The sequence below is a fragment of the Myodes glareolus genome, chromosome 20 (assembly GCF_982192425.1).
Source record: "Myodes glareolus chromosome 20, mMyoGla1.1, whole genome shotgun sequence".
In the NCBI taxonomy this organism is placed as follows: Eukaryota; Metazoa; Chordata; class Mammalia; order Rodentia; family Cricetidae; genus Myodes; species Myodes glareolus.
Genome location: NC_142045.1, coordinates 29,242,326 through 29,265,675, shown reverse-complemented (window position 1 = coordinate 29,265,675; position 23,350 = coordinate 29,242,326). Strand labels below are relative to the sequence as shown.

The 23,350-nt window shown below is 39.2% G+C and overlaps 1 protein-coding gene and 1 pseudogene across 3 annotated transcripts in view; one reads left to right on the top strand and one right to left on the bottom strand.

Moving 5' to 3' along the window:
• Nucleotides 1-23,350, bottom strand: part of Nbea (neurobeachin) — a 515,411-nt gene that overhangs the window by 66,450 nt on the left and 425,611 nt on the right. For all 3 annotated transcript variants that reach the window (XM_087899501.1, XM_087899503.1, XM_087899502.1), the window contains exons 43-45: nt 23,204-23,319; nt 14,490-14,602; nt 3,716-3,856 (exon numbers count right to left, since the gene is read on the bottom strand). In XM_087899501.1, coding sequence (XP_087755627.1) covers nt 3,716-3,856; nt 14,490-14,602; nt 23,204-23,319 — 370 coding nt within the window. The remainder of the gene's footprint in view (nt 1-3,715; nt 3,857-14,489; nt 14,603-23,203; nt 23,320-23,350) is intronic.
• Nucleotides 4,026-4,568, top strand: LOC125394180 (small ribosomal subunit protein eS21 pseudogene; annotated as a pseudogene).

Here is a 23,350-nt window from a genome sequence, read left to right as displayed (position 1 = left end):
GGCCCTTCTCCTCTATTCCCTCTGCCTTGCTAAAAACTGTTAGATTACATTCCTAAAGCTAGCCACCAAGGTTTATTCCTTTATTTGGCCACTTTTTCCTCCTGAGTCTGACTATCAAAGTCCAGAAATCAGAAGCCCCCTTTGGTTCACCTAAATAACAGGACCAATTAAAATTAAATACCTCATCCTAATGTGATTTTCCCCTTTACCTTTATAAACTGCCATTTGCCCATGTGCGATGTCTGTCTCCTCTCTGTCTAGAAGCAGTCCTTTGTCCGTCTGGAACAAATATCCCTGCCCTTTTCCTGGTCCCCTTTCCCTTGTTCCTCATCTTCTATCTCCTTTACCACCATTTTGACAGAGACCTCCCCTTTTTCTCCTAAGAATGGCACTTGCAAGGTCATTTAATACCAGGGTTTCCTGCCATTTTAACAACCCCCCCCCCAGGCAGTTCCTAATCTGGGTCTTGGAAGGGACCCCCGCTGTGCGGGGAGTCCCCTTTGGAGGCAGATCTGAAGTGATGTGGAACCTTACCTTACAAAGAAGGAAGGGAAGAAGGTTGATACTGAGGCCTTCCTGTGTCAAGAACACAGAACCTTTGTCTATCTGGGCTTGCACCCTGACGTTGTCTCCCCAGCACGTGTGTGCCTCCCCTCAACATCTGAGCAAGGTCAAGGTCACACTTCTATATGTGGGAAGGATGACTATTTCTACAGTACTCAAAGCCTGAGATATACATTTTTTTCTATTTCTTTTGAAAGAACCCCAAAGTAACTCTAGAATCAGTCAGCATTTTCTACTAATTAACCTGCATGCCTTCTGTGCGCCACACTTCTGATCTCTGATTAATATCACCTATTTTCCTCTAAGTGAATATGCACTGCCCTTCAGTGTCAGCACACAAAATAACAACACTGAAAAGTTTTAGCTGGGTTGTCCGAGTGATGCCTGTCAAAGTTCTGTTGGTCACTGTTACTAGAAACAGGTATTTTTAATGATACATGACAGTTGAGTTTCTAGGGTAAGCTTTCTAAATAATCTGTAATTATAAAGAAAGCTCTAACTTATAAACACATGTAAATAGTAAAATTTTGAATGTTACGTATTTACTGTCTTAAGGATTATTGTTATTAAATGTCTGAAGAACTGAAGCACTAGATGGCTGAGCTGGCATACTGAGTAGGACAGGAAACACTCGTGAGTGAGCAGCATGTGTTTACTTGGGTGATGTCTCAGGTCCAGGAAGGACAGAAGTCTGATCACAACTGCCCCATGTATTAAGGAATCCCAGTTTCAAATGAGGGTTTATTCAGCATTTGTCTGACAGTCATCAATGAAACAGTCTTTCTAGGGTCTGGCAAGTCAGACAAGTGATTTCATTGGTAGTTTGCCTGAAAGAATATTCTTAATTTAAAGTAATGAGGTATAAAGCTAATCAGCATTTTTATGCAATTATCATCATTGTCACAGTAAACAGATTGAATGATAATGAATTTAATGACTAGGTCTAAAAGACTTGAAAAGTAGAGGACAGACACTTATTTTAATATGTATAATATTTTATGAACAGATTCTTAGTGACACACATTATAAGTGCATTTTCTACTTAGGGTTAGAGTGAAGAAAGCAAAGTTCCCTGGCCCGTTAGTTGAATGCTCCCTAAGCTGTTAGACCACAGTACTCGTCTCTGATACTTTCCATGAAGCTTTGAGCTAATAAGTCCTCATGAAAGCAACTCTAGATATCTGTGTAGTCAGATACAGCAAGCCAACAAATGCAATATTGTGCTAGAAATATAAGTTCTTTGTATTCCAAAATAAGTTCAAAATATTAAGCATTTCATAAATATTTTTTATTGGTTACATGATCAAAAAGTAAACAGGTTTAAAATTTATGAAACTAATTCTCCTTTTTTCTTTCCCTTCTCAACAAGAGTACTAGAAGCTGTGAGACAGCAATGCTGTCTGTGCAGTAGACATGGAAGATCACTGTCAGACCCTTGCATAGTTCCAGGCCTATGCTCCACCCACTAGAACAGCAGGTTAGCCAGAGGACCTGTGCTTCATGACTGGAGAAAAGATTTAGCTTACTTGGAAGAGAAAAATATTAAATAGACCAGGTGATTGAAAACAAGTGTTTTTCTTTTAATGAGTTTTGTCAATCTGTCTCCTTATCTGACTAATTGGCATTCACATAAAACACATAAGACCACTGTGTCTATTTCAAGATGCAATCAAACATTACTCTTATTTAAATCTCAGGACAACCAATTGAAATATCTATTGTTGTTGTTGTTGTTACACACAGCTCTGGACTTTCTTCTATTGCCAAGACCCGAATGAGGTATACTCCCCTTTACTGTGGTGGCTCACCAAGGCTGTGGCATCAAGTCTGATGAGGTATAAAAAGGCCTCCCAGAGTGCAAACTTTTGGTTTAAATGTTTTCTAAAAATGTATTTATGTTATGATTCTGCGGGCCTCTTGCAAATTGTAGGTGGACTAACCTGATGAAACCAAACAGGTTGTGTGGGTTGGGAAGGGCAGTTCTTGGCCTGCTTAGGTACAGCCACATTTTTTTCCTTGGCTCCCACAGCAATCAGCAAATAGAACTTTACAGAAACCTTTCCCTCTAGATTTTAAATCTATGCTTCCTGTACTGATTTTTGTTTGCTTGTGGTTCATTCATGCCTAGGAGGTCATTCCCCACCAGTAGTGATAATGACTGGAAATTTATGGCCTAATCACTGGTGATCTGAGAACTGAATTTATCAGTCTTTTCGTTTTCTTATTTCTGAGTACAAATCAACTAAGACCACATTGTATGTCTGTGGTTATCAGAAATCAGCTCTCCTAAATCTTGACTGATCCATTCTGTAGTCTGCTCAGTTCTGAGGCTAGAGCCACAGGCTGGAGTCCATGAGCTCTGTGTGGCGAATCAGAGGGTGTCTTTCTTTGCTGAGAGAGGCGACTTCTGCCTATGCAGAGTACTGTGACCATCAACTGAAGGACGTCAGTTCTGACTGGTTCCTGTAACCAGGCCTGGCCACAACAGTGATGCTCTCAAAATTACAATTAGATCTAATTATTCTAGGGTCTAAAATACAGTTAAGATTTTTCTTAACTTCAAACTTCACACAATTGAGCTGAATTCTGAAGAGATGAGATTAATTTAAAAGTCTTGGTCTAAAAAAAGAGTCACAATTTTCTATCTTTACCTCTGGTTTAGAAGTACAGAGTTAGTTTCTTAAAGTCAGTTTTGGGTTTGTTTCATTAATATATTAACTGATCTAAAATTAAAGATGTACACCAGAGGGTCCTTTATGACTCATTTGGGGATATGGGTGTGTGTGTGTGTGTGTGTGTGTGTGTGTGTGTGTGCGTGTATGCAGGGTTAGGGCTAGTAACAGAGCGCCTGCTCAGTGTGTGCTAATCCCCAGCTCAAAAATAAGTATAGGAATTTAAGTAACTGGATTCCTAATGACCTTACATTAAAAAAAATCAAAACAAAGTGTGGTGTGCACATCTGCAATCCCAGCACTTGGAAAGCTGAGAAGGAAGATCACAGGCTGAATCTTCCCTGGGGTACATGGAGTCTATTCTCTGCTCACTAGTCTCTAGTCATTGAAATGGACACCAAATGTACATGATTTTCATTTAATTTCCTTACACAGCACACTCTGGAGATAGAGACCGTTAAGTTAAGGATGATACTTACAATTCGAACAAGCCACGACAGAGCAGAAGTTGCTGTTGAGTAATGTGTATTATAGTGGTAGGGTGGGCTTTGATCATCTTCCCATGTCTCATAACGCTCTGCGTAAAACACTGCTCTCTTTGGGTTCAAAGCACCAATTGGCTGTAAAAAGATAAAAGGAAATGTTCTGTTCCATACAGTAACAACGAAAATCCTAGATGTCCAGGCTTCATCCTGAAAGTGCCTCAACACTAACAGACTGCTCTCTATGGCATTTTCAATGATCTTAAGTAATTACTAATCGGTGCACTCATTAAAAATACACAGCAACATGTGCAAAGTTCCCAGACTTGGCTGTAACTTCAGAAAATCAGATTTTCAGGGCGATTCAGATTTTTTTTAAAAAAACAAAACAAAACTTTTTTCATATTTTTTATCATATTCTTGAACCTCTCCCAACCCTTCCCAGATCCTTCCCATCTCCCTTCCCTACCCATCTAATTTTATGTTCCTTCTTGCATGCACATGCGCTCTCTCTCTCTCTCTCCCCCTGCCTTAACAAAATAAAACAAACAAGCCTTTCTGCTTCTCTGCTGGTCTAGTGAGTAGGCCAGGCCTTGACAAGCAGAACGACCTCAGTGAGTTCACGGACCTGTAAGTGCCCTGGAAATGCTCCACAAGCAACTGCATCATTGGTGCCAAAGACCATACATTCATCCAGATGAACATGACCAAGGGTGGCAGGATCAGAAATTGGTTTATTGGCCAGTTTAAAACCTATGCTATCTGCAGGGTCATTCACAGAATGGGAAAGTCAGATGCTTGTATTCTCCAATCGGCTAAGGCTGATGGGACTGTCTCAAAGAACTTTTGACCAGAATATTTGTCATAAATAAAAGTAAAAAAAACAAAAACAAAAACAAAACAAAAACCAAGAAATGTAAATAAAACAAGCAAGCAAACAAAAACATTAAGAAAAAAATACCCAAACAAAATGTAAGTGATTCAGTTTTGACTGTTCAGGTCAAATTAGTATTTTCATGGCTCCTTTTCATTCTCCTCAGCACCTTAGCACATATGATGGACACTGAGCTTGGCAATCATTATTAAGACAGATTTCTTTATTGTTGTTGATGTGGGAGTCCCCTCTGCATGCTGTGAATATCATTGGTTAATAAAGGAACTGCTTTGAGCCTATATCAGAGCTATAGGGGAAAAGAGCTAGGAGAGGAAAACTAAACGGCATCCTGGGAGGCAGAGTCAGAGAGAAGCCATGGTGCCCCACCAGAGACAAACACCTGAACTTTACCTGGTAAGCCACTGCCACGTGGCAATACACAGATTAATGGAGATGGGTTAAATTAAGATGTACGAGTTAGCCAAAAGAAGCTAGAGCTAATGGGCCAAACAAACAGTGATTTAAATAATATAGCTTCTGTGTGATTATTTCGGGGCAGCTGGGAACTAACTAGCGGCCTTCTCCAATAGTTGTCTTTGCTGAGTTGTGGAACTTCCTCACTTTTGCATTGGCTTTCCTGTTTTCCAGACTCAGTGGTTTCTATTCTATATGCTAAGGAACCAAAGGCCTTCAGAGGAAGCACAGTTGGAATGCTGGTCTTGCCCTGTCACTGCCCAATGGGAGCACCAATTCTTTTAAGCAACAAAATGAGTGAAGAGGAGCTGATCCAGAGGACTCAGCTCCCCACAGAGGTGCTTTGTGAAGCCACTAAGACCTGTGCCAGTAGAACTTTAGCCGAGGACATGGGCTACTTTCTTCCCTCCAAAAGCACACATCAGCTATTAGACCATGGCTAAAGACTTCTTAGCACACCCAATCTTTAATGATTCCTAGCACATCCTCACTGTACAAAGTGAGGACACGACTACTCCAAGGTATGGCTGAGGGAAGTTTTTATTGTGGCTATGAGGGAGAGAGCAGCTAGAGGCATCTGGAAGAGTCCTGAGCAGGGAGAGACTAAACATGGTCAGCAGAATGGGCCAGGCCTTGAAAAGAGAGGGGACAGGAGAGGTGGGGATGAGGAAGATGGGGGGCAGGCATGAGAAAGTGCCTGGCTGAAATGAGAAGCTAGGGCAAAGAAAGCCCATGAGCTGGGGAACTTTAGGGTGGAAGACAGTGCGAGAAGAGCTGAGAAGAGTCACAGGTACCAAGGGAACCTAGAGGCCAGCTTGGACTTTGGTGTGCTAACAGGTTCCACGGATAGCCATTTGTCCCAGTTTCTTTTGGACCTGACACTCAGGTGTACAAATAGCAAACTGCCTTAGTTCAATTTTATGTCTGGTTTTGGTTTCTTCACATATGGAATCCACACTTATTAACTAGGTTCAAGTTACTGTTTTCAATTGCATACTGTACAAATAAGTGTTTACACAGAAAATGAAAGTATTAAGTATATCACTCTTTACCCACAAATTTAATATTACTACTTAAGCATGAAGCTCCCCAAAAGCTTAATCTTAACAGGAGAAGTCATAGAAATTAGTGTTTCAATGGGACATATAATGTTACACAAGAGAGAAAAATTCATTTATAAATTGCTGTGAGCATTTTCTTTTAGTCCCAGAAGACTAATTTAAACAATACAATGATGCCAGCAGTTAGGGCTGATAGAATTTCCATAATAAGCTCTTATTTGTAAGGGTGCTTAGCCTGAATATTAAAGTTATTTGTAAAGTATGTCCCTTTTATGTTAGCCCTTATTATGACTTAGCCAATATTAAACAACTTAATTATTTATTTTTTAAAGTTGTGTTTCATGGGCACAAGAGAACTAATATTTTAAAGTTCCAAAACTATTGGCCTTTTTGTTTGTGACCCATGGGATGAAAGTATAAACCTTCCACTGAAATACTTCAAGGTTTAAACCCCATTCTGGGTTAAATTCTGCCAGTTACCTATAAAATCTTTTAACACAGATGTATAAAAGGAAGGTATTTTGTTAAGCATTTTGTAAAGTTCTCAGTATTTAAAACAGAGGGAACTTTTATGGGTGGTGAAAGGACAAGTGCTAGCAAGTGGAAAAAATGGAGGTTACATAGTGAGCTGATCTAGACTCTAGGTGTCGGCATAACTGTCTTCCTAACTCAGCGAGCCGGCTGCAGGGTGCCTCTTTCCGTCTTGAATGTGCTGGTGGAGCTCTTCGTTGCAGAACATCTGCGCACACAGGAGGACCAGCCTTTACTGGTACTGTTTGCGCTCTAAGACCTCACAGAATGCCATGGAAGAAGGAAATAGCCAGTCTTCTAATCCTTCCCAGCCCTTTTCCTCAACTACCCAAAAAAGGTAAAATAAATATTTACATTTTCTAGCTTGCTCAGACTCCACTGAAGTCTCTCTATAGGAGTGTTTGCAGAACTGCGCTCTGTATGAAACAGCTGGACTGTATTAAAGCCTGCAAATCTCTCCTTTACTGCTTAAAATACACTTCTGATTTGGAATTTTTGCTCAATGAAGCTAGAAATAAATTTTCTGAAATAAAATGTAAATAACTTCACTTATAGTTTACCACTTTAAAAATCATTTTGTTTCTAGTAGTCAAGAAACAAACTTTTTCAAGGAAAACAAGGTTCTAGCTGTTTTGGAGAAGATTCCAATTCTGTTAATAGACGGCACCCTTTCTTACTTGTGCCAAGGGCGTCAGATTCTCTCATACTCGTGTCAACATATGTCTACCTCTCTGTTGATGAAGTTGTAAGTCTGGCATCTTTTTAAAATTTAGGTGAGTTTTGTAGTGTGAATCCCATATGAATCTGACAGAAAAATATAGTTTAAAATTATGGTGAAAACACACAGTTCTATTTACTGAGGCTGACACAGTTAGTTGGCAACAGGAACTGTTTTTATCAGCAGTGCCATTTAGATACAGCCATTGCTGTGGTTTCTACTTAGAGTTTAAGACTTGATATTAGATCTACTGATACTTTATGCAGCAAACGAACAGTGACACATGACATAAAATCGGGCACAAAGAACAAACAGAGACTAAAAATATGATTTCTAGACCCGTAAAACCCTGGTTTTTTTTTTTTTTTAGAAGGGTTAGAATGCTTATATAGCTTGCTAAAATGTTATTGACATCTCAAGAGAATGAATTGACATGTGCCCAGACATTCACATGTCCGGTAAAATTGGGGAGGTTGTTTATGTAGCAACAAAACACTGCTGTATCTACTGAACAAATGTTGTTTGGCCCTCCATTTGTATCCCTTATCTACTCCTCAAAGATTCAGGAGCGAAATCTGAGTATCACAAAAAAGTTGTTTTTTTTTTAAACAAGTTTGCAATTTTTAATGGAAAAAAAATCCTGAAAGGTGTCAACATAAATTTACATTATTCAGGATAGATACATTGTATCTATTCATCTTTCATCTACCTACTGTCTGTCTATCTATCTATATCTATCTATCTATCTATCTATCTATCTATCTATCTATCTATCTATCTATCTAAATACATAATTGCCTCAAACACATAACAGAATACACTCTACTTAGGTGGTACTTGGATGTATTTGGGTGAGAATTCTTTTGATATATAACTGAGTGCATTTTCCATTTTATTTATTTTTCTATTTTCGCTTTCTGTTCCCTTATCATTGATCTATCAATATTTTCTACCTTAAAGCTTCCTAAGTTATATCAAGTCATTTTTTGGAATAAGCATCTATAAAAGGCAAGGAAAAATGACTAAAAATTTTTAAGTTAAAAAACTACTGGGTAAATATTGTATGAAAAACTAGAGTGTTGAGAGAAAACTCTGGATACAAAGCTTAACTGACTTAAATAAATAATAAAAGTCAACTCACTTAAAGAATGATCAGTTTCACCAAAGTAGATTATAATTTTTAAGACTTAAAAGGGCTTTTCAAGGAGAAACATGATGTTCATTACAATAACCTCAGCACTGTACATCACTAAAACCGGGAAATGAGCATGTCAGTGCTCACAGTACTGAAATTCTATCTGTATCACTTAAAACGTTGCTGTGGCCGCTACTCGTCACTTTGACTGTTAAGGACACTGTATATTTACATAAGATTGCTTTCTCATTCATTTTCTAGAGTGATTTACATAAGTGTTTGGGGTCTGCAAGGCATCCCTTTACCTAAGTTCACAGGAAGGAAATGAATACCTGATGATCCCTCTGCCCACACCACTGTGCTGCACTTTCATGCTGACTCTAAGATTAGAATCTCAGTGTGACTTTTTTTTTTCATAACTGCCCATTTGCTTCCTTATCCACCAAAGAATCTCAGAAACAGATGGAACCAGCTAGGCATAGTGGTACACACCTATAATCCTAGTACATGAGAGGCAGAGGCAGGAAGTCAGACCTAAACAAGGAAGGAAGGGAGGAAGTGGAGGGAAGGGTCAGTCGTATGCCCTTATGTTACAGATGAAGAAACTGAGATCTCGAATTTTGTGAGGAGCTCTCCAGTTTACAGATCCAATTGCTGGACTGTGCTAGAAACAGCTTGAAGCTGAGTCAGTGTAAGGTTTCTAAGGAGAGCTTTTGGGTGTTTCAATACCCTTATCATATCAGGACTTCTGATATAGCTAAGTCATCTTTCACTGCAATAATCATGGTGCTCAAAAATCTATGAAAAAGACCTCTCAAATTCTTATCTTTTCCATTTTTTTTTTAATCTTAAACTACATGACATCATCATGAAAAACATCCTCATGACAATGCAGGGCTCACTCCTACTAACCCCTCTCTACCCTTCTGCCCTTTGCATCTCTGTTATCTGACTCATGCTTTTGGAAGGGGTTCAGAATCATTCTGGAAGCTTCATAGACAGTGCCTAGTAATAGTGAATTCTCAGCACCCAGTACAGTACCTGGTTTTTTCTTTTTCTTTTCCTTTTTTTTTCTTTCTGAGCAACAAACACTGAAAGAATAAAGACCTACTAGAATGACTATAAAAAATCATGTAAAACTACCATGTGGGGATTTTAAAGAGAATGTTTAGCCATAAAACAAGGCAAATAAAGAGGAAACATTTAGAGGACATATCAAGGGCAGGTTCCTATAACTAAGAGCTCTGAGGAATCAGTGAGAAAGGGGCACACAGGTCTGTGCAATGATGAAGCATCTGAGAAAAGTGCACTAATTCCCAATGCATGGAGATACATGTAGGGCCAACTCCTGCAAACAAGCAACAACATTCCTCCTTCCTTTATGAACTATTCCTTCTTTATAAGTAGTATGCCTGATGCAGATGGGCTGGACCCTGACAACCCCAAACTTCAATCAAGCTTGTCAAAATCCTATGTGGCCACTTAAATTATTTTTATTTACTAGCCTATCAAAAATTATCAAGTTTCATGATTTACATTCCAAAACTCTGTATTTATTTACTGAAACTTTATCATTAGGCAGATTATATACTAGCCTAAGAAAACTTCCATTTTGGGTATTTTTATTTATGGTGGAAAAGAAAGATAAAAAAGATCAGGATGTTGCTATAGGTTTTTGGGCTGCTCGAATCAGCTTCATTGCCTCCACTCCATGTGCGCAGGCATTCAGCAACATTAGCACCTCAGCACATGCTTTTGCACTGCTACATTTCAAAGCCCCAGGCATTATCACTTCCTCTTTTTAAGTGGCATAATAATGTGGGAAACGTTAAGTTCATCCTCATCTGCCAGTCAAACAACTCCTGTGTTAACAAAATAGTTTTCCACTTTGTGAATGAGTGTGTTTGTGTATATGTGTGTGTTTATTTGAATGTGTTGTGTACACATGTGTGATGTCTTATGTTTATGTCAGTATTAGTAGGATTCGGTTCTGGAATGAAATGATTCATTTATCAGAATACATGGTTGGGAAATGGAAAATCTCATTTCTACTTTAATGAGCAGACTACAATTTGTGTCAAAATCATGTAACCACTAGAACCTGGGAGTCAAATTCATGCAAGTATATATAAAAAACTGAGGCACTAACATGTATTGTGTTTTAAGATAAATTTTTATAACAAGCTCACATTTTCATAGCATATATATATGTATATATATGCATATATATATATATATATATATGAACTGAAGGGAAAAATATATCCACCTGAAAATATTGGTCAATTACAGACCATTTGATTTGTCAAACAATAAATACAATCTATAATGAGTGAGACAAGCCTGTGTAGTCTAATAAAAAAAGAAGTCTAAATAAAAATTCTTCTGCTCTTCATTGGTTTAATAAAGGTGACAAGGAAAAAAATAAGACTATAAATAAAAAAATCATTTGAGATATCCAACTCACGTTTTTATAAACAGAGTTTATAATAAATAAATAATAGGGAAATAATAAAACAATTTGTGGCATGAAAAATGTATTATTGAATGATATTCTTTTGACCTTACTAGAATTAAAAATGATTTAGTTGAATCAAATACTCTTTCACTAGTCAATCACACCTAACTCAGAGGGTGACTGCAAATCTGCACTGTATCCACCACTCTTTGCATGTCCCTTGTGCACAAGGTGTGACATTAAACGCTGTCTTTAGCTAGGGTTTCTATTGCTGTGATAAAACACTATGATCAAGAACAACTTGAGAAAGAAAGGGTTTATTTCATCTTAACGCTTTCCGTCTATTACTGAGGGAAGTCAGGGCAGGACTCCTATCTTTGTTTTTAAAACAACTACTTTTCTTATTAAAATACTCCTTGTTAGTAACATTTAATAATCTCAGTTCTTGAGCTTTTGGGAAACAGATTTCCCAATGAAACCTCTTTTGCTGATCTATAGCAGCTGTGAGAAGTCCGTGTCTTTCTCGGGGGGGCTCCTCATGCAGTAGTGCTGTTACCCACTGTGTCTCTCCTCCCACGCATAGTGTACTTCTAATGCCACTTTCCCATTGGCGCACAGTAAGATATATCTTCATACATTAAAATCTTAGTATTAGTGGTTTTATAAGGGATAGTACTGGGTTCCTAGACCATCTGTATGGAAGCTTCTATTAGGAAATTCAGTGAACCATGGGAACAATGCAAGGGTGATTTATTAACATATCAAGAGGCTTTAATTTGTTAACATTTTCCCACCCTGTCAGTGTGACAGTGTATAAATAACAGGATGCTAACTCATGGGTCTGGACTATGGAAGAACTGAAAGCAAAGCTACCTCTCTTTTCCCACTCAAGAAGTCAACCAGCCCGGTACCAACAGCCAATTCCAGGCTTGCAAAAGGAGATAGTCCATGTTCATGTTCCCTGATTAACTCAGGCTCTGCCTGCTTGCCTCTGCTATTTATTTGCACACCTCATAAACTGGGGAAGTATATGTGAGTGACAGAAGGTAAAACCCAGGCAAAGGAGGTACACAACTCAACAGTGTGAATGGAGTCACTTCAGAAGCATAGGCTGTCACCACAGCTAGTCAAGAGGCCGAGGCAGAAGGACCCCAAATTCAAGCCCCGTTGGGCTGCAGAGAGTATAAGGTGGCATGAGTAACTTAGTAAAACCCTGTGTTAAAATAAAACAGAAAAGGAGGGCTTAGGATGTGGTTTGTTGTAGGACACTGCCTATCAGACACAAGGCCCTCAATGCAATAATCAGCACCACATACCCCCAAACCAGTGATCTCACCTTTATACACAGGGAATTAAAATTCTGTTATCGCTAGCAAACGCTAGCACATCTCTCCTATAATCCACAGAACCAACACTGTATTTTCCGTGGCTGTATTAGTATTTCAGGAAGGTGTGAGGACAACTGCCTTGGAGTATCTGAGCACACGCCCCAGTAGGTCTCCTTCACCCTCACTGCTGCTAATCTCCTACTCTTAGGAACTATGTTCTCATCTCTGTTCAGGATGATCTCTCTCCAAGAGGCTCATCTGACTCATTCCCATTGGGCTCATCTATCTGGTCCAGAGGCCTGTTTCTGTACACATATGAGCACATGTTAATATCTGCTGACAGAATGATTGGAGGAAAGGAAGAAATCTTGGTGTATAAGTTTCTGTCGACTATGACATTATAGTTGAATTTCAGATCAAAACTTTTTTTTTCTAAAAAAAATCTTAAATAACTACAGTAGTAGTTAGCATATGAGGTGTCCTTATTTGCTTTTTGTTGCTGTGATAGAACATTACCATCAAAAAACAACCTGGAGAGGTTTTATTCTAGATCACAGATCATAATCCATCATCCAGGGAAGCCAGGGCAAGAATCCAAGGCAGGAACCAGGAACTGAAGCAGAGCCATGGAGGAATACTGCTCATTGGCTTGCTCAGCCTACTTTCTTATGTAGCCAAGACAGGCCCAACTGCATGGGGGGGGGGGGTGCGCACCACACACAGTGGGCTGGGCCCTCCTACATCAATCAGAAATTAAGAAAATGTACCACAGACATTCCCACAGGCAATCTGATGGAGGAAATTCCTCAGTGGAGGTTCTCTCTTCCCAGGAGACTCTAATTTGTATCAAGTTGACAAAATCTAACCAGTATATGAAGTTAGCTGCAATGTGCCATGGTCCTTAAAAATCTACACTATAAAATTTCATTTTCATACACACACACATACAATATCCAATAAATGGTATCTATCAATGTTAAAAAGACACGGCTTACATACTTTTAAAAATCACACTTACTTATTTGTATATGTGTGTATGTATGTGTGTTTGTATTGTATGTGTGTAGGCCCATGTGGAGTCAGAGTCTGTTCTCTCCTCGGGAATGAGGGCAGGTCAGCTTGATGGTAAGCACTTTTACCATTGGAGGCTCATATCTCTGGCCCACAACAGACAAAACTTTAAAGAGCAATTTTAACCTTTGCACTGAGTAGGCTTTGCTTTAATGTCCAATGAGTATCCCTCTATCCTGGCAAACATGTAAAGAAAGTGTTTGTCTCTACAGGATAACCAGTACAATAGATTGACATCATCACGACCTGCAAGACATGTGGCTTAGAGAGCGCAGAGCATGTGGTTTATAGCAATGGCTGAGAATTCCAATCAATATACACAGCATTAATTGTTTTAGGCCACACATATATACCGGCTAATCAGAACTCATCACAATGACCTAATTAGCACTGTTTCAGTACTCAGATGACGAAACTGAGGCAAAGCGAATAACTTTGCCTAATGCCCTGTGCTGTAAATGTGGTCCTGGGATTTGAGTGATACACTAGGCACTACCAAGCATGCATGGCTTAAAGACAAATTCATAGAGGGTGTGACTCACAGTGTTCAACGGGAGCTCAGGTTGCAGAGTGGTTTGGGGCCATTTCTAATTCCTAGATGCACCTCAGTTTGGCATTCCATTTAGTGTTTCTCTTGAAAATTATGTTAACTTACCCGAAATCTGCTTTATATTCTTTACTCTCATCATGAGTCCTTTTTGAGGGTCCCATCTTCTCCATCTAAACAGATGCTTGTTGATTTACCTTCCTTCTTACTGCTAAGCCCTTCTCATGGGCTACCTGCTACTGTGGTCAGGACAGCATTCCTTTTCACCTCATGAATACAGGACGCGAGTAACTGGTGGCCATGCTTTGTACTAACTTTAGATTTCTGCCCATGATTAACCCTAAGCAACTTCCTCCTGAATCTGCTTTCTTCAGCACCCATTGATCCTCTGATGGTGCTGATAAAGTCACTGATAGTTGCAGAATTCCTGTGGTCTGAGTAGATAAGAATTAGACACTGGTCCACAGAAGAGGGAATAACTTTCTCACAGACTCACTGAGGGTGTACACCCTGGAATAAACCCTTTCTGATGAAGCTCCTGTAGAGCAGAGATTTCTGTGCATTTAACTGTTACCTTTGACAGATCCCTGAAGTTTCCGGGAAGAGTCAGGTCCAATTCCTCTGATTCATAGTTTGTTAACACCCATGGAAACACAGGGTATTGGTTCAGATCATTGTATGTCCGTCCTAGTAGAGAAAAGAAAAACGGGTGAAATGCGTATGCCCTAACTTCGTAAAAAGCAGCTTCTGTGTTTATCGTAAGGCAGTCATTGTATTTCAGGAGAAATACTTCTCTTATTGGTCAAGTCTCTGTTTAATCAGAAATGCTATGATAACCATGTGTTCAAAGTGTCTTCCCTCAACAATTTCAACAAGAGCTTCACACGGGTAACACAACTGTCTGGTCCTCATACATGATCCCCTTCCCTTGGGATTAGCCTCCCTTATAAGCAGTTCTGGTAATGGAGCTTAGTGCTATCTGCAGCATGTGAACAGAGGTGACTGTGTCACTTGTCAAGCCTGGTTTACTGACACTTCCCACATGCACGTCTATATTACTTCAACCTTAGAAGCAGAACCCTGCCAGCCAAGGACCTTAAAAGTGTCATGGAGGGCGCCAGGCTGATGAACTGCATGTTTGAAGAATATCAGATGATATTCTGAAATAAGGAAGGTAGATGTAAAAACGGCATTGTCAGTAAACATGCTATATTAAGCATTCATCAGGACTCAGTGGAGAGGATAGGAATGAAGCTCAGTGGTGTAGAGCTTGCCTGGAATGAGTAAGGCCAAACACACCCCTTTTCCCCGTAAGTTGATGTTTTTCTTTCTGTGCTATACTGTTGCACTTGGATGGTGAACTGTGGAACTGTTGGGCTTGTCTTCTTAGTTTCAAGAGCTGTTCAATATCTTCAGTGGGTCCAGAGCACAGTGGGAATGTGGAATCTTCACGGGAACATATTGACTACCCTAATTAGCTAGGCAAAAGATGTTACTATATCTAAGCAATGGTACCCTAGCTGAGTGTGGTGGCACAGGCTTGTAATTCCAGTCATCTAAAAGACTGGGCCAGAAGGATCTTGACTCTCAGGCAAGTCAAAGCCACACAGTGAGAACCTGCCTCAAACTGAGATTGGTTGGAAAGGAGATAGAAGTTGAGTAAGCAAGACAAACCACGGCTAACTGCTTCAGGTTAGGCAGGGAGACAGGAACCCTCCTCGGTTGTTTTGCTTTTTAAAAGCCTTTGTGTTTTGGCAGATACTCTCTGACCAGTAAGTGCTCTTGATGGGAAAAACACATATGTGACAGAAACAGAATACAATGAGCCAAACTCTAAAAGATGATAGATTTTACAATTACTTCTAAAATTTAAACAATTATTATTTTATATATGCAGGTATTTTGGCTGCATGTATGTCTATGTACCATTTGTGTGCCTGGTGCCTATGTGAGGCCAAAGAAGACAGACATATCTGTTTCCCTGGGACTGGAATTATAGATTGTTATGAGCTGCCAGGTAGGTATTGGGAATACAACCTAGATCCTCAGAAAGAGCAACCACTGCTTTTAATAACTGAGCCATCTCTTCAGTTCCTGTTAATAAATACTTTGGTACTATTTATTACTTGTACTAAGGGAAAGTCTGTTAAAATACATAATAAAACCAATATACATTAACTCAGGATTTAAATATTCCTGTACATGAAGACAGAATTAGAAAAAGGGCACATATTGAGGAAATCATCGTTTAATATAAATGTGTTTATAACAAAGGATATGATATTATGCTATTTTCAGAAACATTATAAAGTAAAGAAAGCATCATTTTAAAAATACATACACAGATACAAAATGAATGATGTTAAAAGTCACAGCTTAGGATAATTTCTCTAACGCTGAATTTGTGTAATTTTTAATAATCCCTGGAAAGTTTTATGAAAATAAATAAGAAAACTTTAGTAATATTTATATTATTATTGTCTCACAATATCATTTTAATTAAATAAATCCAATAAGCTTTTTTTTAAAAAAATGTATGGAATTAACCCATTTTTGGTAAAATTTTCTGCTTCCGTCTTGCCACATGGACAGTCAATATATATTTTTGACTTGAATTTGGCACAACAAAGAACAAGAATGATGAAGTGGTATTTTAGAGGTTTTCACACCTAAGTTTCAATAAATTAGCATTCTTTATTTTACTGCACATCTTCATGACATGAGAAAAAAATAAGTGTATTAGGTCTCCCAAAGGGAAGTATTTCCAAAGTAATATCTGTTCCTCTGGTCATCTAGCCTTCACTTTTCTCTTGAGCACAGCTCACACGGATCCCATGTAACAAACACACTTGTGCTATGCTAGTAGGCGCTGGGCATCTCTGGAGGTGGTAAGATCCCACCATGTAACACGCTCTGCTAACTATCCCTCTGAGGATGTATCTCAGAAGATGCATATTAATATTGGAAAGTCTTGACACTAATCTACTCAAACAATAAAAGTGAAGCACAGTAAATGAGATCTCAGAAACACTGGATATGTTTCTTCATTAAAAAAAAACCTTTTTAATTAAACCATCCAATTTAATGTTTTTATATGGCACTTTAGTTTTGAAGGTAAAGTGATCTAGAGACAGCTGACAAGGAAATTATAACTGCAATTCCTTGGTGAAAATGTTAATGACAGCAAAATATCGTTTAATGAGATGGCGGCGGCACCTGGATTAGCACGCTGTAAGAACGCTGTTCCTGTGTCGTTGGCGTCTTCACACTTTACAGACATTTTGTCATCTCTAGGTCATTAGGAAAGAATTTTTAATGATTTTTCTAGAAGCAAGCAGTTCAAGTTACATCTAATTAGATGACAATAATAAGCCCAACACATGCAGTAGCTAAATATATACATAATTAACCAGGGAGCGCTTGTTCATCACAGAGTAAGAACCTGGAAAGTGCTAACCAGGAGAACAGGGCTGGGGTTGGGAAGTTGGGCTGAATTCATTAGCTGATCATATGAAAAACAACTCAAAAGCCTTAAAGAAAATAAAAATCTCTCAAGTCTAGCGAGATCATTTACACAAAGCTATGTTAGCAATCACTGTGCTGTTTTGGTTGTTGTTTGTTTTAGTGCAAGAAAGTCTTTTCCTAGTGTTATCTCAGTAGTGTAAAGCGAGGCTTAGGACGTATCAGAACACAATGAGCAGAAATCAGGTAAACTCTGGTAGCCAGAGGCCAAAACTGTATTTCTAGTTGAACTCTAAGCATCATTAAAATTATTTCACATAATCTACTATAATTCAACATTTTTGAAAATATCTCAATTATTTAAAAAAGAATTAAGTATTTTATGCCATAGTTTTAAGCTGGATTCTGATTCATTTTGAAAGCTGAGCCTTCAAGGTATTATTTAATTAAATAAAGTTGGGCATGGAGATGCATATTTGAAATCCTGGCACTTGGAAGATGTGGCAGGTCGGTCAGGCCAGCCTAGGATACACAGAGACACTGTCCTAATAACACCTAGGGCAGGAAAGGTCCTGCGAGAACCTGCATGTGCTGTAGGTTCCCAGTGGCATAGCCCAAGGGGCAAGAGCTGACAAAGCCTCTAAAATATCAGCTTTGATACAGCTACTTAGGTGCTACTTAATTCTTAATTAATACATCTACATTCTTAGTGAATATTTATTAAATTTGTAAATAGGACAAAGACTGAACACATTATTGGGCCTTAGGATTATTATTATTATTATTATTATTATTATTATTATTACTATTGTTTTTTCAAGACAGGGTTTCTCTGTAGCTTTGAAGCTTGTCCTGGAACTCGATCTGTCGACCAGGCTGGCCTTGAACTCACAGAAATCTGCCTGTCTCTGCCTCTAGAGTGCTGGAATTAAAGGTATGCACCACCACTGCCCAACTAAGAAATTTCTTTGAAAAGTCTTTTCAATTTTTTGTTTGAAAATTTGAACATTTGGCAACCTCTTTAGTATATATGCAACTGTGTGCATCTGTGTGCGTATAGGATGTTTATCATATGAGGACTGAAAAGTCCACTAAAGCAGTTGCCACATGTTTCTAGTCTCATTGTTTCCAGGCATCTAGAAATCAGAAAGGAAAACCAGCTAAGTCAAACAGACATTTAGAAGTAGTCACCACAGAATGGGCCATGAGATGGATTATATGGTTCAGGGAAGCTAGTCAGAACAATTAACCTGAGTGTGTAAAACCGCAACAAAAATGTTAAAAATATGAAATTTTTGAAGCCACACTGACCTACTTTTATTGAAAGTATCAAACTTGAAAGGATCATTCCATATTAGACTCTGATTCTGCTCCTTATTTCTATTCCAAGAACCCCATGCCCACAAGCCCAGTGAATTCATACAGTGGATCATATACACAGAGATTCACAAACATAATGACCAAGTCTATTTACTGCCACTGCCAAGAGTGCCAGTGTGGGTGCTCAGTACAAATTGTCACTCACCAAGAACTTCATAGTTGAAGGCAAGAGAAGAATAACTAAGAATAGGCCCAGGAGAACATCTGGGGACAGTTACATCCATAAACTTCTCCCACTGTCATTCTACTTCTAAGCATTCATTTTGCCTGAATCATTGCAGATATCTATCAAAATCCTTGAAGAGTTCATTTAAACCTTCCTTGAATAGTCTGTTTCCCCAACTATTCCTCCATCACACTCAACAGCTGTAAATGGCTTGCTTCTTTGTGAACTCAAGCTTGTTTGTTTTTTTTAAAAAAAAAAAAAAAGATGGGTTTTGCTCTATAACCCAGGCTGGCCTAGAACTTACTTTAAGTCCTCTTGCCTCAACATCCCAAATGCTTCCAGGGTTGAAAAGATACCTCATTCAGCAAGGCACTCATTACTTAAGTACAACATCCTCAGTTCTATCCCCAGTACCCATTTGCAAGAAAAAGTTGGTGTAGGCTATGCCTTTGTAATCACATTGCTAAGGAGGTGGAGAAGGCAAATTTCTGGAGCTCCCTGGCCAAGAATGACACCCAAGGTTGACCTCTAGCCTCTGATGTATGTGTCCTCTTCACATGGACACATACATACACACTTGCACTTGTGCATGTGCACACACAGAGAGGTGTGCATAACTGTGCCACCTTGAGGCTGCTGTGTCCAGTGAAGCCTCTAACCCTGTGGGTCTGCAGAAGTACAGGAGCACCTGTCACAAGCCCAGGTGGTGCTGCTGCTGTTGACTGCAGCCTCACTCTGAGAAGAATGAACGCAGGAAGCTAGGATGGCTTTTTTTTAAAACCACAATACACATTTAGTCTCTTATTTTCCTCTTTATTTGCCACCCCACTGCTACTACTTACATCCAAACTGCACCCCTACTTCTGTCTGTAAACTTTAGCTTATAAACCCTAGGTTTAGAAGAAACGAAAGCCGGCACACTGGGTTCTATGTTATCACACACAGCTCATCTATCCTCTTTGTTCACTGTTTCCTGAAATAGAATCCATCTATGTATCCCATGTTGGCCTTGAATTTGCTATGTAATTCAGGCTGCACTCAAACTCACCATCCTCCTGCCTCAGCCATTCATGTACTGGGATTATAAGCAGGTGTCACACTTGGTTTCAAATGTAATTTGTAGAGAAACTGCAAAGTTATCTCTTATCTAGATTTAGAAGCATCCTGACCCAGTCAAACAAAGTGGCTCTCAGAAAGCAGCAGAGATGATGTGGTTGCAGGGGGCAGAATGCCACTGCTTTTGAATTTACTGACACTCACTCACTAAGGGCCTCGAAAAGGACAGCAACGAATTCTGTAAAACAGCAGACCAGAGACTGTTCTATGCACAGGATATAGCACATTCCGACGCTGAACAGGAGAACCACCATAAGAACACTTGGGGTCTAGGAACTGAACTGGAGATGAGACTGCTCATCCCGCTCCTCAGCTTTCTATATAACAGCTCCAAATGGCTGCCCAGTCAAGGAAAAACACGTTTATTCAATGAGAGACCAGGAATCTGTTATTCTTTCCCTCTACTCCAAGGATAATTGCGCTCAAGGTTTTGTATGTGCTGGACACTGACTACATCTGCAGCAGAAACTGCCTTGCTTAATGCATACTTCAATAAAGAAGAAAGTCTTAACAGAACATAGAAAAACTGTTTGCAGATAAACATTAAAAACAGTATTATCCTCCAAACATCAGATAATAATTATGTACCTGAAAATAATAGACTATGTAAACAAAAATTTTAGTTAATATTCTGAAATACAGACGGTAAATTATACTTACAAAATAAAGAATGAATGTAAAACTGAGTAAACACTTTTTATATCACATAAGAATGATTAAAATTGATTCATCTTTAAGTTTAAAAATAAGAGAAACGGGGCTGGGATGGTGGGTAAGAGCTCCTACTGCTCAAGCCTGAGGACTCAAGTCCCCAGAATCCACATGAGAAAGCTGGGGAGGGCAAATGTGCCTATTGGGGATGAAAGAGGAACTGGCTGGCTGCCAGCCTAATTTCAGTTTAAGCAAAAGACCTTTTCTCAAATCAGTAGTGTAGAGGGTGATACAGCTGGACACCTTGTGTACATGCCTGCACAGACATCACACATACACACATAAAACAAGATAGAGAAATACAGCTTAGGAGCTATGAAAACAAATAAAATGACCCTACATTCTAAATTATTATACACATGGGAAACTATCTCTGTTGTCAAAGACATAAAATAAAATAGTAGAAGCAACAAACATTAACAGCAGCAGCACAAAAATATGACATAGAACCAAACATGCCAAGTGCCACGAAATATTACCATATTACACATTCTTCTGAAGGGTTAAAACCTGTGAAAGAGGTAAAGTTGAAAAGTCCAGCTTCTGTCTCCAGACACCCATGTCTAGGGTTCAGGTCCTCTTTTCTCTGGGAACACACAGGTGGTCTGTCAAGGGTACAAACCCTCTTTCCTCAGAGACACACAGGTGGTCTTCTAGGGTTTAGGCCCTCTTCTCTCGGGGACACACAGGTGACTTGTCTGGGATTCAGGTCTCTTTGGTGGAGTTTGTGTTTTGATGTGAAGTCATGTACTTACCTAAGAATGGCTCTCTGCAACTGTGAGTTGGGTGTCCATAGTTCAAACAGGACCAAAAGTACTTTAAAAATGTGCCTATCCAGAACCTACACCACCCTTGTCCTGTTCTTGTTTGATAATATGGGTGGCATGTCCTCATATGGCACTCACAGCATGTGAGATTCTGTAGGTAATGCAGCTGGTTTCATGGATGTGGGAGGGGCTCATGGGTCCTGTGCAACCTTGGGTTTTGTTATGTCTAGGGTCCTAGGAACTAAGCAAGTAGTGCTGAGGGATTTCTGCCAAGGAAATGGAGTTATTGCCCTTTCAGTCATTTATGCTCATTTCATCTCTGTGTGCTAATGGTACAGTAACTTAATAGTATTATACAGTTCATTTACTTCATAGGGAGCAAATAGATTTATTTAAGATATAAGTATACTATATGTGAATACACATATTAACATGTATTTATGACTAAGAAAAAATATTTCAAATAACTTTATTCCCTTTTGTTGACCAAACATGTTCCAGTGCCTGTAGAAGCTACATGAATATTTATCTCTAGATTTAAATGAAGAACAGCAATGCAGTCACCTTTAAATACAGTGTTTCAGGGACTAGCACTACTGCATCCCCTGTGAGGAGTCACCAACTAGAGTAGGTGGGCCTTCTGTCTATGTGTTACTTTCATTGGTTAAATAAAGAAGCTGCCTTGGCCTTTTGATAGGCCAGCCCTTAGGTGGGTGGAGTAGACAGAACAGGATGCTGGGAGAAAGAAAGCAGAGTCAGGCAGATGCCATGAAGCTCCGGCCCAAGATGGACATTAGGTTAAAATCTTCCCAGTAAATCACAACCTCATGGCAACATACAGATTATTAGAAATAGGTTGAATCAATATGTAAGAGCTAGCCAATAAGAGGTTAGAACTAATGGGCCAGGCAGTGTTTAAATGAATACAATTTGTGTGTTGTTATTTCAGGGGTTAACCTATCTGGGCTGGGAACACAGCCGCTCCTTATTACTACAACCAACAGCAATCACAGGTATGACACAGCATCTATACTGCTGCAGAGATTCATCTGCCAATGCAGGGCTTCACAGAGCCTGGTTCATAGAAGAAAACTCTGCAAATCAGAAGGACTCAGGGCTCTTAAAGCTCAGCTTATATAAAAAGAAGGAGGGACTAGATCTCACCAACATCCACTGAGCCATCTACAACTTCTGATCAGGAGGAAGAAGACAAGCCACTGTGTTCTCTTAATTGACAAGCACAGTAATCATGCTCATAAGCTAGGAAATATAATCTGGGTTTTTGGTCTTATTTGAGGACTTTAATAAAAAAACATGCTGTAAGACAATCATGACCTATTCCAGGTGACATTCATGCTAGGCAGGAGTCTCTTATTCTTTTGTCTGGCTGCTTCTGCTAAGAATAACCTAGAAGTGAAATAATATTTTCCCCCTATTATTCTTAGTCTAGCAATAGTTTGTTGTCTCTAATAAACCTTCAGACAAGGCTGCCAGCAAAGAAAATGGCAGAAGGAGAGCTAGGGGAAGCATCTAAAACCTTGATATCAGCTGCATAGCTCCTGATAGAATCAAGTGTGAATGCACCCATGTTTACCCTACTACTGCATCTGAGTTCCAAGGAAAACAAGACATCCATCAGATTATATCACCTAGTACTCTGGAGGTCTGAAAAATGAGGCATCTTACCTGCTATGGTGTTGAGAAACATCAGATACTCAAAGTTGGAGATTTCCCTTCTTTGCCAGCGCTGAGTCATGTTGGAAGACTTATAAAGCTGTCGAGGAGTGGCCAGTGATATCCTCCTATTGGTAAGCAGAACAGAAAGACACTGAG